The 16,559-nt window shown below is 41.3% G+C and overlaps 1 protein-coding gene across 1 annotated transcript in view; it reads left to right on the top strand.

The window, feature by feature from the left end:
- The window catches only part of NDUFS6 (NADH:ubiquinone oxidoreductase subunit S6), an 87,828-nt gene that overhangs the window by 44,417 nt on the left and 26,852 nt on the right, over positions 1-16,559 (top strand). The window contains exon 3 of the mRNA XM_053714405.1: positions 14,896-15,018. Within this exon, the coding sequence (XP_053570380.1) occupies positions 14,896-15,018 (123 nt within the window). The remainder of the gene's footprint in view (positions 1-14,895; positions 15,019-16,559) is intronic.

Below are 16,559 nucleotides of genomic sequence, written 5' to 3'. Positions count from 1 at the left end.
GAAAAGAGGTAGGGGACTGATCAGCATAGAGAGTGGAAGGGGGTGAGGAGAATACACAGAGGCTGGGATCAGGGTTGGGGAGGAGGGGGAAAACATACGAGGTAAGAAAAGAGGTAAGAGGCTGAGCAGTAAACCCTCAGCATGTTTAGGTATACACATTGTCAGAGTTATTATGCAAGACAAAAGAAATGCAAAAAGATTAACATAGACAAATACAGACAAGGGCAAATACTTAGTCCTTGGGTTAGGTGGTAATAGGAGTCTTTGGTATAGGTCATCCATTCCTCAAACTAAGTGAGGCCAGAGAGTGGATGTATGCAGAATGTTCTTTCAACCCTCGCCATTACGGGTTTCAGCATCCAGGAATTCTTGTAGTTGTTGTGGGTTCAAGAAGAACTTGGGGCCTCCAGGTGTCATCAGCCTCAGCTTGGCCGGGTATAACAGTGAGGCTTGCCGTCCCATGGAGTGTAGCTTGGAACAGAGGGGTGCGAACTCTTTCCGCTTTCTAGCCACCTCAGCAGAGAAGTCTTGAAAGATGAGGAGTTTGTGGCCTTCGTAGAGAAGGTCAGGTGTAGATCGATATGCCTTTAGGAGTGTCATTTTCTCTTGGTATCTGAGCAGTTTGAAGATGACCTGTCGTGGTCTCTGGTTAGGCTTGGATGGGAGGGATTCTGGGCCTATTCTGTGTGCCCTTTCGATATCAAGCGGCATAGTCTCCTGGTCCATTTTCAATAATTTAGGCAAGGTATAGGCTGTGAATTCAAGTAAGTCTTTATTTTTAATTGACTCGGGGACCCCCACAATCCTCAGGTTGTTGCGGCGGGATCTATTTTCGAGATCGTCTAACTTGTCTTGCAATGTGGAGTTGTGACGTTCTAGGCGTTGTATGGCCAGAGTGGATGTTTGTTGAGAGTCCTCCACATCAGATATCCTTTGCTCTGCATGTTGTAATCTATTGGCATATTGCCGGATCTCCGTGGTGAGGGTGTCCATTCCTGCCTGCAGTGTTTCCATCTTAGGCAGAAAAAAGGCCTTGAGGTCTTGGAGTAGGTCAGGAGGTGGGTCAGGATTAAAGTCCCTTTGGATGGGGGAGGGAGGATCCTGGTGGATTTCTGCAACATGCTTCTTAGTCTTGTCTGCTGCTTTTTGCCTACCAGACATCATGGGTATAGCCTGTGATGCTGATACCTTGAAATATTTGTCGACTTTCATAAGGGATGATATTCTTTACCTTCTTTCTATACGTGGTCATAGAGAGTGTTTTGCGTTAGGATACGCAGCTGCCACTGCAGCAGCAGAGAATATTGCAATATATCTGGTTTGTTATGTTTGGACAGGACGTGCAGGAAAAACTTTGTCTCTCTTACTCGCCAAGCAACACTATGCCCCTTGATTGCAAGTTTTTTCCTCTTGTGTTAGAAAAGTTAGTGCCAAAGTTCCATATGTGGAGTGTAAGGGCAGTAATCTTCCCCCTGATGGGGTGGTGGACATCTGTTAGGTCCGCTGACAGTTGTAGCGTGTAGGGTTAATATTTGTTTCTTGCTGACTCTGATTACTGTGATTCTCTGCAGCCTTAGGGAGGTCTGAGGCCTAGACCACGTGGGAACGGGTCCCTGTTCTGAAAGCGCAGGCAGCCTAGTGGTCGCTTCACCCCACAACAATATTCGATAAGTGTGCTTCAAAAAACGTCTTGGCAATGAAGCTGTAGTTTTCCAATGTGTCAGATTTTTCAGGGGGGGTCAGTAGCTGCAGAAATAAGTGGCAGCCTGGGGGGGGGGGTACAGCGGCTCAGTCCTGTGCTTTGCTGTTATAGTTATACCAGTGATGGAGGATGTATGGTGTAGGATCGTGTGACTGAGAGCGTTAGGCTGTAATGTAATATAGGGGACCTCACTGAAAGCTAGAGGTTAGGCCTGGTGTATACCCCAGGAAAGTGGCTGGAGCGCTGATAGTTATGAGTATTGGTGTTCTTGCCACTTTGTACTACGGTGGCGCGCTTCAGTCAGGCCTGTCCCTGGGAGTAAGTTAGAAAAAATGTCCCCAGCGGCACTATTGTGTGACCCTCCTCTCCTGACCCTCAGGCTCTATGTTAGTGCTAAAGTATCATCAATGTCCCCTTCCAAGATGCACCTTAGTTATGTGCTGTATTCCAGTGTGCTCAGATAGGGGAAAGATTGCAGCTGCGTAGACTGATTGGGGGCAAAATGGCGGGCGCACCAAGGGTCAGTGTGTGCGATGCTCCCTTCCACCTTACCGCTGTGATACAGTCTGGTTCGCCTGTGTAGTTTCTGATGCGGCGGAGTAGGTAAGGCCAGAGGGCTGCGAGGACACTACTTTCGTCCTATGTCTTCTGCCGCTCCTAAGCGCGGCTCTTTTCGGTAGTCGGTAGCCTGCCGGTGGGGAAGCCGTTTTTGGGGGCTCCCACAGTTTAAGATGCCAGGCAAGGTGCAGTGGTCACCTGTTAAGGCTAAGGGTTTTTTTTTGCTCGGGCTCAATCGCCGACTGCCTTAGTATTTCAGCAAGAGATGTAGCGGAGCTCCTTCGTCTTGCGGCTAGTCAGTTCGCCCGCCCACCGGAAGTCCCCGCTAGGGGAGGTTTTAGCGGCTCTGAATGACTGTAACACAGTTGCAATTCCAGAGAAATTATGTAGGCTGGATAGATACTATGCGGTACCGGTGTGTACTGACGTTTTTCCTATACCTAAAAGGCTTACAGAAATTATTAGCAAGGAGTGGGATAGACCTGGTGTGCCCTTTTCCCCTCCTATATTTAGAAAAATGTTCCCTATAGACGCCACTACACGGGACTTATGGCAAACGGTCCCTAAGGTGGAGGGAGCAGTTTCTACTTTAGCAAAGCGTACCACTATCCCGATTGAGGATAGTTGTGCTTTTTCGGATCCAATGGATAAAAAATTAGAAGGTTACCTTAAGAAAATGTTTGTTCAACAAGGTTTTATCCTGCAGCCCCTTGCATGCATTGCGCCTGTCACTGCTGCTGCAGCATTCTGGTTTGAGTCTCTGGAAGAGGCCATTCACACAGCTCCATTGGATGAAATTATGGACAAGCTTAGATCACTTAAGCTAGCTAACTCATTTGTTTCTGATGCCATTGTACATTTGACTAAACTAACGGCTAAGAACTCCGGATTCGCCATCCAGGCGCGGAGGGCGCTATGGCTTAAATCCTGGTCAGCTGACGTGACTTCTAAATCTAAACTACTTAATATTCCTTTCAAGGGGCAGACCTTATTCGGGCCCGGCTTGAAAGAAATTATTGCTGAAATTACTGGCGTTAAGGGTCATACCCTTCCTCAGGACAGGGCCAAATCAAAGGCCAAACAGTCAAATTTTCGTGCCTTTCAAAATTTCAAGGCAGGAGCAGCATCAACTTCCTCCGCTCCAAAACAGGAAGGAACTGTTGCTCATTCCAGACAGGCCTGGAAACCTAACCAGTCCTGGAACAAGGGCAAGCAGGCTAGAAAACCTGCTACTGCCCCCAAGACAGCATGAAGGAACGGCCCCCTATCCGGAAACGGATCTAGTGGGGGGCAGACTTTCTCTCTTCGCCCAGGCGTGGGCAACAGAAGTCCAGGATCCCTGGGCGTTGGAGATCATATCTCAGGGATATCTTCTGGACTTCAAAGCTTCTCCTCCTCAAGGGAGATTTCATCTTTCAAGGTTATCAGAAAACCAGATAAAGAAAGAGGCATTCCTACGCTGTGTACAAGACCTCCTAGTAATGGGGGTGATCCACCCAGTTCCACGGACGGAACAAGGACAGGGATTTTATTCATATCTGTTTGTGGTTCCCAAGAAAGAGGGAACCTTCAGACCAATCTTGGACCTAAAGATCTTAAACAAATTCCTCAGAGTCCATCTTTCAAAATGGAAACTATTCGGACCATCCTACCCATGATCCAAGAGGGTCAGTACATGACCACAGTGGACTTAAAGGATGCCTACCTTCACATACCGATTCACAAAGATCATCATCGGTTCCTAAGATTTGCCTTTCTAGACAGGCATTACCAATTTGTAGCTCTTCCCTTCGGATTGGCTACGGCTCCGAGAATCTTTACAAAGGTTCTGGGCTCACTTCTGGCGGTTCTAAGACCGCGAGGCATAGCGGTGGCTACGTATCTAGACGACATCCTGATACAGGCGTCAAGCTTTCAAATTGCCAAGTCTCATACAGAGATAGTTCTGGCATTTCTGAGGTCGCATGGGTGGAAGGTGAACGTGGAAAAGAGTTCTCTATCACCACTCGCAAGGGTCTCCTTCCTAGGGACTCTGATAGATTCTGTAGAAATAAAAATTTACCTGACGGAGGCCAGGTTATCAAGACTTTTAAATGCTTGCCGTGTCCTTAATTCCATTCCACGCCCGTCAGTGGCTCAGTGCATGGAAGTAATCGGCTTAATGGTAGCGGCAATGGACATAGAGCCATTTGCGCGCCTGCATCTCAGACCGCTGCAATTGTGCATGCTAGGTCAGTGGAAGGGGGATTACTCAAATTTGTCCCCTCTACTAAATCTGGATCAGGAGACCAGAGATTCTCTTCTCTGGTGGCTATCTTGGGTCCATCTGTCCAAGGGTATGCCCTTTCGCAGGCCAGATTGGACGATTGTAACAACAGATGCCAGCCTTCTAGGCTGGGATGCAGTCTGGAACTCCCTGAAGGCTCAGGGATCGTGGACTCAGGAGGAGAAACTCCTCCCAATAAATATTCTGGAGTTAAGAGCAATATTCAGGGCTCTTCTAGCTTGGCCTCAGTTAGCAACAATGAGGTTCATCAGATTTCAGTCGGACAACATCACGACTGTGGCTTACATCAACCATCAAGGGGGAACCAGGAGTTCCCTAGCGATGTTAGAAGTCTCAAAGATAATTCGCTGGGCAGAGTCTCACTCTTGCCACTTGTCGGCGATCCACATCCCAGGCGTGGAGAACTGGGAGGCGGATTTTCTAAGTCGTCAGACTTTTCATCCGGGGGAGTGGGAACTCCATCTGGAGGTGTTTGCTCAACTGGTCCATTGTTGGGGCAAACCAGAACTGGATCTCATGGCGTCTCGCCAGAACGCCAAGCTTCCTCGTTACGGATCCAGGTCCAGGGACCCGGGAGCGACGCTGATAGATGCTCTAGCAGCTCCTTGGTTCTTCAACATGGCTTATGTATTTCCACCGTTTCCTCTGCTCCCTCGACTGATTGCCAAGATCAAACAGGAGAGAGCATCGGTGATTCTGATAGCGCCTACGTGGCCACGCAGGACCTGGTATGCAGACCTAGTGGACATGTCGTCCTGTCCACCATGGACTCTACCTCTGAGGCAAGACCTTCTAATACAAGGTCCTTTCAATCATCCAAATCTAATTTCTCTGAGACTGACTGCATGGAGATTGAACGCTTGATCCTATCAAAGCGTGGCTTCTCCAAGTCAGTTATTGATACCTTTAATACAGGCACGAAAGCCTGTTACCAGGAAAATCTACCATAAGATATGGCGTAAATACCTGTATTGGTGCGAATCCAAGATTTATTAATGGACTAAGGTTAGGATTCCTAGGATATTGTCTTTTCTCCAAGAGGGTTTGGGAAAAAGGCTTATCAGCTAGTTCTTTAAAGGGACAGATTTCTGCTCTGTCTATTCTTTTGCACAAGCGTCTGGCAGAAGTTCCAGACGTCCAGGCTTTTTGTCAGGCTTTGGCTAGGATCAAGCCTGTGTTTAAAACTGTTGCTCCTCCGTGGAGCTTAAACTTGGTTCTTAAAGTTCTTCAAGGAGTTCCGTTTGAACCCCTTCATTCCATTGATATTAAACTTTTATCTTGGAAAGTTCTGTTTTTGATGGCTATTTCCTCGGCTCGAAGAGTCTTGGAGTTATCCGCCTTACATTGTGATTCTCCTTATCTGATTTTCCATTCAGACAAGGTAGTTCTGCGTACTAAACCTGGGTTTTTACCTAAGGTAGTCTCTAACAGGAATATCAATCAAGAGATTGTTGTTCCATCATTATGTCCTAATCCTTCTTCAAAGAAGGAACGACTTTTGCATAATCTGGACGTAGTCCGTGCCCTGAAATTCTATTTACAGGCAACTAAAGATTTTTGTCAAACTTCTTCCCTGTTTGTCGTTCACTCTGGACAGAGGAGAGGTCAAAAAGCTTTGGCAACCTCTCTCTCCTTTTGGCTTCGTAGCATAATACGTTTAGCCTATGAGACTGCTGGACAGCAGCCCCCTGAAAGAATTACAGCTCTTTCCACTAGAGCTGTGGCTTCCACCTGGGCCTTTAAGAATGAGGCCTCTGTTGAACAGATTTGCAAGGCTGCGACTTGGTCTTCGCTTCACACCTTTTCAAAATTTTACAAATTTGACACTTTTGCTTCTTCGGAGGCTGTTTTTGGGAGAAAGGTTCTACAGGCAGTGGTTCCTTCCGTTTAAGTTCCTGCCTTGTCCCTCCCATCATCCGTGTACTTTAGCTTTGGTATTGGTATCCCATAAGTAATGGATGACCCGTGGACTGAATACACTTAACAAGAGAAAACATAATTTATGCTTACCTGATAAATTTATTTCTCTTGTAGTGTATTCAGTCCACGGCCCGCCCTGTCTTTTTTAAGGCAGATCTAAATTTTAATTAAAACTCCAGTCACCACTGCACCCTATGTTTTCTCCTTTCTCGTCTTGTTTCGGTCGAATGACTGGATATGACATGTGAGGGGAGGAGCTATATAGCAGCTCTGCTTTGGGTGATCCTCTTGCAACTTCCTGTTTGGAAGGGAATATATCCCATAAGTAATGGATGACCCGTGGACTGAATACACTACAAGAGAAATAAATTTATCAGGTAAGCATAAATTATGTTTTTATTAAAAATTAAAAATTTTAGCTTTTTTTTATGTTTTAATAAAATAACTGCACTGGGCAGTATTTTGGGGGTAAAGGCAGGAGTGAGGTGTTAGAGAGAAAAAAAACTGCACTGAAAAGTTCCTTTTACATTTCGGTCTATGAACTTTGTGTAACCAGTAAATATATATATGTATCTTCTTATTTACATATACAGGGAGTGCAGAATTATTAGGCAAATGAGTATTTTGACCACATCATCCTCTTTATGCATGTTGTCTTACTCCAAGCTGTATAGGCTCGAAAGCCTACTACCAATTAAGCATATTAGGTGATGTGCATCTCTGTAATGAGAAGGGGTGTGGTCTAATGACATAAACACCCTATATCAGGTGTGCATAATTATTAGGCAACTTCCTTTCCTTTGGCAAAATGGGTCAAAAGAAGGACTTGACAGGCTCAGAAAAGTAAGAAATAGTGAGAGATCTTGCAGAGGGATGCAGCACTCTTAAAATTGCAAAGCTTCTGAAGCGTGATCATCGAACAATCAAGCGTTTCATTCAAAATAGTCAACAGGGTCGCAAGAAGCGTGTGGAAAAACCAAGGCGCAAAATAACTGCTCATGAACTGAGAAAAGTCAAGCGTGCAGCTGCCAAGATGCCACTTGCCACCAGTTTGGCCATATATCAGAGCTGCAACATCACTAGAGTGCCCAAAAGCACAAGGTGTGCAATACTCAGAGACATGGCCAAGGTAAGAAAGGCTGAAAGACGACCACCACTGAACAAGACACACAAGCTGAAATGTCAAGACTGGGCCAAGAAATATCTCAAGACTGATTTTTCTAAGATTTTATGGACTGATGAAATGAGAGTGATGGGCCAGATGGATGGGCCCGTGGCTGGATTGGTAAAGGGCAGAGAGCTCCAGTCCGACTCAGACGCCAGCAAGGTGGAGGTGGAGTATTGGTTTGGGCTGGTATCATCAAAGATGAGCTTGTGGGGCCTTTTCGGGTTGAGGATGGAGTCAAGCTCAACTCCCAGTCCTACTGCCAGTTTCTGGAAGACACCTTCTTCAAGCAGTGGTACAGGAAGAAGTCTGCATCCTTCAAGAAAAACATGATTTTCATGCAGGACAATGCTCCATCACACGCGTCCAAGTACTCCACAGCGTGGCTGGCAAGAAAGGGTATAAAAGAAGAAAATCTAATGACATGGCCTCCTTGTTCACCTGATCTGGACCCCATTGAGAACCTGTGGTCCATCATCAAATGTGAGATTTACAAGGAGGGAAAACAGTACACCTTTCTGAACAGTGTCTGGGAGGCTGTGGTTGCTGCTGCACGCAATGTTGATGGTGAACAGATCAAAACACTGACAGAATCCATGGATGGCAGGCTTTTGAGTGTCCTTGCAAAGAAAGGTGGCTATATTGGTCACTGATTTGTTTTTGTTTTGTTTTTGAATGTCAGAAATGTATATTTGTGAATGTTGAGATGTTATACTGGTTTCACTGGTAAAAATAAATAATTGAAATGGATATATATTTGTTTTTTGTTAAGTTGCCTAATAATTATGCACAGTAATAGTCACCTGCACACACAGATATCCCCCTAAAATAGCTAAAACTAAAAACAAACTAAAAACTACTTCCAAAAACTATTCAGCTTTGATATTGAGTTTTTTGGGTTCATTGAGAACATTATTGTTGTTCAATAATAAAATTAATCCTCAAAAATACAACTTGCCTAATAATTCTGCACTCCCTGTATATTTGTTTAATATGTGTATGTACACACTTTAATACATAAATAAATATATATGTATATATTCATATATATTTAGATTTGTTGTGCAACTTACTCCCTTAGCTACGATCAAACACACACATATATATATATATATATATATATATATATATATAATTTTTTTTTTTTATATATAAATCGCACCACATTAGTTGACATCATCCATGTTGAAACCAATATCATCATGGATTACAGTACAAGGTAGTGTAATATATATCTTTAAAGATATATATCTATCTATTCTCCTTCAAAGAAGAAAAAATAGACACTATTTCAAGCACAAAACTATATACAGAATATTTTTTAATCCATGTTGGTTTCGCTGCGCAAATGTCTAGTTAATATCAAATAAATTGTACACTGCAGAATCATCATCATCCACAGAAGTCTATATAATCAGTCCCTTAAAAACAAAAGTGTTGCTATGAAGTGGAAACATATCCTTAAAAGTGGCGAGTGTGGGTAGTTGGAGAAAAAAAACAGCACTGAAAGTGCCTTTACATTGCGGTCTATGGGAACTGTGTGTTCCCTTTCAATATATACACCCCTCACATTTTTGTAAATATTTTATTATAGATTTTCATGTGACTACACTGAAGATATGACACTTTGCTACAATGTAGAGTAGTGAGTGTACAGCCTGTATAACAGTGTAAATTTGCTGTCCCCTCAAAAAAAACTCAACACATAGCTATTAATATCTAAACTGTTGGCAACAAAAGTGAGTACACTCCTAAGTGGAAATGTTCAAATTGGGCCCAAAGTGTTTAATATTTTGTGTGGCTACCATTATTTTTTTTCCAGCACTGCCTTAACCCTCTTGGGCATGGAGTTAACCAGAGCTTCACAGGTTGCCACTTGAGTCCTCTTCCTCTCCTCCATGATGACATCACGGAGCTGGTGTATGTTAGAGACCTTGCGCTCCCTCAACCTTTTATTTGAGGTTGCCCCACAGATGCTCAATAGGTTTTAGGTCTGGAGACATGCTTGGCCAGTTCATCACTTATACCCTCAGCTTCTTTAGCAAGGCACTGGTCATCTTGGAGGTGTGTTTGGGGTCGTTATCATGTTGGAATACTGCCCTGCAGCCCAGTCTCCAAAGGGAAGGGATCATGCTCTTCTTCAGTATGTCACAGTACATGTTGGCATTGATGGTTCCCTCAATGAACTGTAGCTCCCCGGTGCTGGCAGCACTCATGCAGGCCCAGACCATGACACTCCGACCACCATGCTTCACTGTAGGCAAGACACACTTGTCTTTGTACTCCTTACCTGGTTGCCGCCACACACTGTTGACACCATCTGAACCAAATAAGTTTTATCTTGGTCTCATCGGACCACAGGACATGGTTCCAGTAATCCATGTCCTTAGTCTGCTTGTCTTCAGCAAACTGTTTGCAGGCTTTCTTGTGCATCATCTTTAGAAGAGGGTTCCTTCTGCAATGACAGCCATGCCGGCCAAAATGATGCAGTGTGCAGCGTATGGTCTGAGCACTGACAGGCTGACACCCCCTTCAACCTCTGCAGCAATGCGGCAGCACTCATACGTCTGTTTCCCAAAAACAACCTCTGGATAGGACGCTGAGCACGTGCACTCAACCTCTTTGGTCGACCATGGCGAGGCCTGTTCTGAGTGGAACATGTCCTGTGAAACCACTGTATGGTCTTGTGCAACGTGCTGCAGCTCAGTTTCAGGGTCTTGGCAATCTTCTTATAGTCTAGGCCATCTTTTATATAGAGCAACAATTTTTTTTTTTCAGATCCTCATAAAGTTCTTTGCCATGAGGTGCCTTGTTAAACTTCCAGTGACCAGTATGAGAGAGTGTGAGAGCAACAACACCAAATTTAACACACCTGCTCCCCATTCACACCTGAGACCTTGTAACACTAATGAGTCACATGACACCGGGGAGGGAAAATAGCTAATTGGGCCCAATTTGGACATTTCCACTTAAGGGTATACTCACTTTTGTTGCCAACGGTTTAGATATTAATAACTGTATGTTGTTATTTTGAGGGGACAGCAAATTTACACTGTTATACAGGCTGTACACTCACTACTTTACATTGTAGCAAAGTGTCATTTCTTCCGTGTTGTCACATGAAAAGATATAATAAAATATTTACAAAAATGTGACGGGTGTGCTCACTTTTGTGGGATACTGTATGTATTTGCTTATATACATATATATTTATGTGTTTATATGTGTATGTACACATATTAAAACAAATATATAAGCATATACATATATATTTAATATTGCTGCTCATCGATGCGCAACTTACCCCTTTGCTGTGCTAGTTCTCATGCTGTGTCTCATGGCATGAGAACGAGGCTACCATTGGAGCGCAAAGCTTCCATGCATTGCGTTCACATTACGGGCCACTTCATACCAGGAAACAATTGCGTGAGCTGATATTATGAGTGGAGGCCAATTATTGCGCTCACGAAAGTGCCATTTCTGAGCTCTGCTCGTAATCCGGCCCATAGTCTGTGTTCTAGGGCACACCTCCCAGCTTATATCAATTTATATTAATTTATGCAATTGGGTTTATATTTAATTTGGGTTATATTCAATATTATATTCAGGAAAATAAGATTATTAGTTCAAATCAGCATGGTTTTATTAGTACAGGAACAAATCCTCAAATCTGAAATGCCAAAATCCAAACTTTAATATTTATTTAAAAATAAAATGATCAAAAAATTCTATTTTTCCTGCCTTTAAGTCACAATCTTTTCTTTCAGTATCTTTTTTTTTTTTTTTTTTTTTTTTTTTTTTTGTGTTCTAAAATGCAAATAAATAGTAATGTAAAACCACAACTGTTATCAATCTGATTACAATACTGTACTTTGAGGGTACCATGTATACAAATTATATAAAACTACCTTTTAGGAGCATGTATAAGCTGTATTATGACATGTACGTATTGCCTAAATGACATAACATACTGTTGATTACACTTGGTCCCATTCCCTCCCCAAACTGTACCATTTTAAAGATGCAAATATTCCAAAATTCAAACCTTTTCCAGTCCCAAACAGTTTGGATAAATGTTTATTTATTTTTTTTTCTAACAAGATATTCTCTTTGCAGTGCATACTCTGTTTCCCCACTCTGAGCAGTAGAGAGCTATCTATAATCTATACTGCAAATGCTTTAACATTAACTCCTAATGTTTTATTTTCACAAAGCTATGCTTTATTACAATTAAATTAAACTTGTAATTAGTGCTGTTTTCCCCCTATAATTAATTAATTATACTTTTTTATATCAAAACTTCCATTTTTTCCAGATCTGTTTTTTATCATTTATACTTTTGTTTGTTGCCGATTGATGATATCTGTAGCAATATCCAAAAAAATACAGTTGCAAACTGCTATTGCTATAAGGGAATGGGGAAAAGTAGACTGATTTTAAAGGGACATTAAACGGTTAACATGTTACATAAATCTGCACTATATGCAGAATTATGTAACATAAGAGTGGCCCACATGTAGTTGAATGGCACGATCGGCTTGCTGTGATTAGACAGTGAGCCCATGACGTGCTAGTTGAAAAAACTGAAGCGCAGCAGAGGCAAGTATAGATTTAGGGACCTTTACACACAAGGTAAAGTATAGTTTTAGGGACCAAATTAGGTATTAAGAACAAAAAAAACAAAAGGCCATCATTTTGTAACATATTAACAAACGTTTGCTGTCCCTTTAAACTTATTTAGGCCTTGTTTTTATAAGCATTTACTGTTTATTTTATTTTTTTAAGTTTTGAATATACGTAACACTTTTGCAGGAGCTTTCTCAATGTTTTTGGTTACATAACCAACTTCTTACCAACACTGGTTTAACTCCTTAACCACCAGCGACGTACCTTGTACATCACTTTGTCTTTCTATGAGGGTTGCATTTTCAATATCGGTGAGACCGCGCTATTTTAGCAAGCCTGCGGAAGGGAGGGTCTAATAGCGCAGGATTGCTGCTCGCAACGAGGCCTGTGCTATTAAAAGCAGAAAATCCTTAACGACCAGCAACGTACAGGGTAATAATAGAGTTTTTACTTTCTATAGGGACATCTTACCCATTTATGCTAAATCATTTTGAAAGTGATGCATTGCATCTGTAAAAAGCTGACTAGAAAATATTCTATAAACATCGCTATGTAAAAAGATATCTTACTTCATAATTTCCTCATTAAAACTAAATTCCATTGTAAGAGAAATTTGAGCATCTAGTCAGAAGCTTGTTCTGGGACTTGCAAGGGAGTGTGCTTCTGGCGTCCTTTTATTTTCCTGTTTAGTATAAGGATGTTTATTATGATATCTGGTGAGATCATCCCTCAAGATCACAGGGAAGCATAGTATAATGAGGCTGATTTCCCCCCGCCCCCCACCATGTTGATAAGAGTAGGCCGAGTAGCTAATGGGGTAACTACCCAAAGTTACTCTGGTGAGTTGATCTTAGTTTTTCATAAAGAAAAAACAAGGTATACTTCATTATACTTGTTGCTTAGTATAACTTCTCATTTACCCTTGATTCAACTGTTAGTAACATTTTTCTTTTAACAAAATGTGAATAGTAACCCACAGATAATTAGAAATAATGATTGTCCACATTTGGCAGGATAAAGACTGGTTCCATAACGCTTTCCAAACTTCTTTTCATGTCACACACGTGTGTGTTTCACATTTGTTGCTTTAGACTATAAGGCAGATAGTGTATTTGCTTATTAACAACTCACAAAAAGCAGTTGGTGCAGAGTGAAAGTGTCATCCTCCCTTTTGTTTATACGTTGCCTTTAAATGTATTTGGCTTTACACTACAAAGTATCAAACTGACAAGTGATTTAATAAAAATAAAAGCATAAAAAAAAAAAAACTTCAGTATAAAAATGCTGGACAGTAGCTCTACGCAGCTTCAATTTGCTGTGCAAAAGACTGTCTCTTTCCTTACGGGGTATCCTTAATAGGTGCATTAAAATGATGTACTGTTTCCATCTGCTAGTGCTGATGGATAAGGCAGCTAACCGCACATAGGCTGTGTTACAGTTTAAAGTAATGTGATGTCTTGGTGAGTGACAACACAAATACCTTCCAGGTTACTCTCGCAGACATCAAGGCACCGACTGTGGCAGCTGAAAGACCCCATCTACCTACTTTGTGGGACGGCCATGCGATGCACTGACACTTCTGAATGACAAAAGGGCCATACCACTGTCACTTAATGCACGGGCTCTAAAGGCATGGCTGACCTTATTATTAATGCTTGGTCTCTGAAAATCAATCCTACTGGAGAAATACGTACTTTTTACATCAGATAAATGAGAAAAAATGGACCGTGCTAAAAGAAATGTATGAAGTGGGTTACAAACATGACTGTGCAGCTCACTGTATGTTGCATTCCTTTCACTTAAGAAGCAATGCACTATTGTTATCAAAGTTCTACTTTTGGTTATGATTTGTTTTTTTTGTTTTTTAACAGAAGAAAACGTACTAATGCAAAAAAAAATTTATTTACCTGTAAAGCATTACATGAACAACACCAGAAAGTGAACAGGTCTAATAATAATTATACTATAAGAAAACATTTCACCTAGATCTGTTAAAAATGCATCTAACATTTGATTGTGTGTATATATGTGTATATGTCTGTGTGTGTGTGTGTGTATGTATGTGTGTGTGTGTGTATATATATATATATATATATATATATATATATATATATATATATATATATATATATATATATATATATAATGTGCTCTTGCGCTCTCTCTCTCTCTCTTTAGCTTTTGCTCTCTCTTTAGCTTTTGCTCTCTCTCTTTTTCTCTTTCTTTCTCTCTCTCGCTCTCGCGCTCTCTCTCGCGCTCTCGCTCTCTCTCTCGCTCTCTCTTTCTCTCTTTCTTTCTCTCTTTCTCTCTTTCTCTCTCTCTTTCTCTCTTTCTCTCTCTCTTTCTCTCTTTCTCTCTCTCTTTCTCTTTCTCTCTCTTTCTTTCTCTCTCTCGTCGGCCACGCACGCTCCCGTGAGGCCACGCCTCCACCAGGCAGCTTCCGCATTGCGCACTCCTCTGCTGCTCAAGGCCAGGTATGTTTGTCCTCTGCAGTCTCTACTGCGCATGACTGCATCTGACAAATATACCTGGCCTTTTATTATATAGGATATATATATATACTGTATGTATGTATATATTACATAACATAACAAATATTATTTTTATACTTATGTTGCAATGATCTGTGTGTTTCAGGTGAATGAACAGTTTGCCATTAGCTTGATAGCAGAGCAGCCTGTTAACCAAGCTGAAGATAGAATTGTGTCTTGTGATGGAGGCGGTGGAGCTTTGGGGCACCCTAGAGTCTATATTAACTTAGTAAGTTCATCTTTAAATCCTATATTGTAACATGCTTACTACACATGCACACATTGGCTTTCTGTAAAATGATAAAGGGTCATTCTAATGTAAAAATGACATGCTCTACTTTTTGTATTCCTGACTGACTTCAGTAAATTTAGATGTTGACAGTTGTTTTGGCCATATTAGGCCTCATTAACATGTGATTTCCTTGCTACACACTTTAATCCATGCTATGGTTAAAGGGCAGTCAACCCCAATTTTTTCTCTCCTATTTCAGACAAGATTGTACAATTATTGAAAAAAAGATCAAAAAGCATATCTAGGTAGGAAGTGTGCTTTTCAACAAAGGATACAAAAAGAATGATGTAAATGTTAAAAAAAATAAGCAAATTGGAATTATTTTCATGACGAAAATTTTTTTTTTGTTTCATATCCCCTTTTAACAGCAAAAACAGTGTTTTACCTCTATTCTTTCACATACTCGACAAATCAGGAGAACTGGTACAAAGGTGTGATTTGACTTTGCATTGTTTTTATTTTAATATGTAAAGTGAAAGACTAGATGGCTTTTGACAAAATAGATATAGGTTGTTTATGTGATTCTTGGCAGTAATGTACTTATTGTTTCCATGGACACAATTAAAGTGTACCGGTATTATAGGTCACTTTGACACTCCTGTTAACCCTGTGTTTCAGCCCTCTCTGGCATCCAATGGTTTAAAGGAACATTAAACTCAAAATTAGAGTTCCCAAAAATGTTTAATTGTACGGGGGGGGGGGGGGAACTACAATACACTTTCATCATTTTATTTTAACAGCTTTGTCTGTAATTTAAATCTGAACATTGTAGATTTTCCACTCTGCATTCTGTGGCATTCAGAACCCTCGACACTTCTGTTTGCACTGCACAACTAGTGCTTGATATGTACAGAGGCTCATTTATATCTGTCTCTAATTGTCCACAGCAGCAGAGATTGAAAAGCTTAAATTGTCATTTATTCCAAGTTCCCAGGACTGCAAAACAATTTAAATTTTGCAAACTAAATGACAGCTTTAAATGCTTTTAAAATTTTGTCTGCAGATATTTAACCACTTAAGGACCGGGCATTTCAGTCTAAAACTTGCCCAAAAGACCAGATCATTTTTTGCATTTTTACCATCACTGCCTTTTAACACAAATAGAGCATTTTTTAAATTTACCTATTAAAACTATATTTCTCTTGTTAAGTGTATCCAGTCCACGGATCATCCATTACTTATGGGATATATTCTCCTTCCCAACAGGAAGTTGCAAGAGTCCACCCACAGCAAAGCTGCTATATAGCTCCTCCCCTAACTGCCATTACCAGTCATTCTCTTGCAAGTCTCAACATAGATAGGAGGTCGTGAGAGTCTGTGGTTTTTTATACTTAGTTTATTTCTTCAATCAAAAGTTTGTTATTTTTAAATGGCACCGGAGTGTGCTGTTTATCTCAGGCAGTATTTGGAAGAAGAATCTGCCTGCGTTTTTTCTATGATCTTAGCAGACGTAACTAAGATCCAGTTGCTGTTCTCAC

This window comes from Bombina bombina, chromosome 5, assembly GCF_027579735.1.
Source record: "Bombina bombina isolate aBomBom1 chromosome 5, aBomBom1.pri, whole genome shotgun sequence".
Taxonomy (NCBI): Eukaryota; Metazoa; Chordata; class Amphibia; order Anura; family Bombinatoridae; genus Bombina; species Bombina bombina.
Note: the sequence above shows the minus strand (reverse complement) of the source record. Positions and strands in the feature narration are given on the sequence as shown.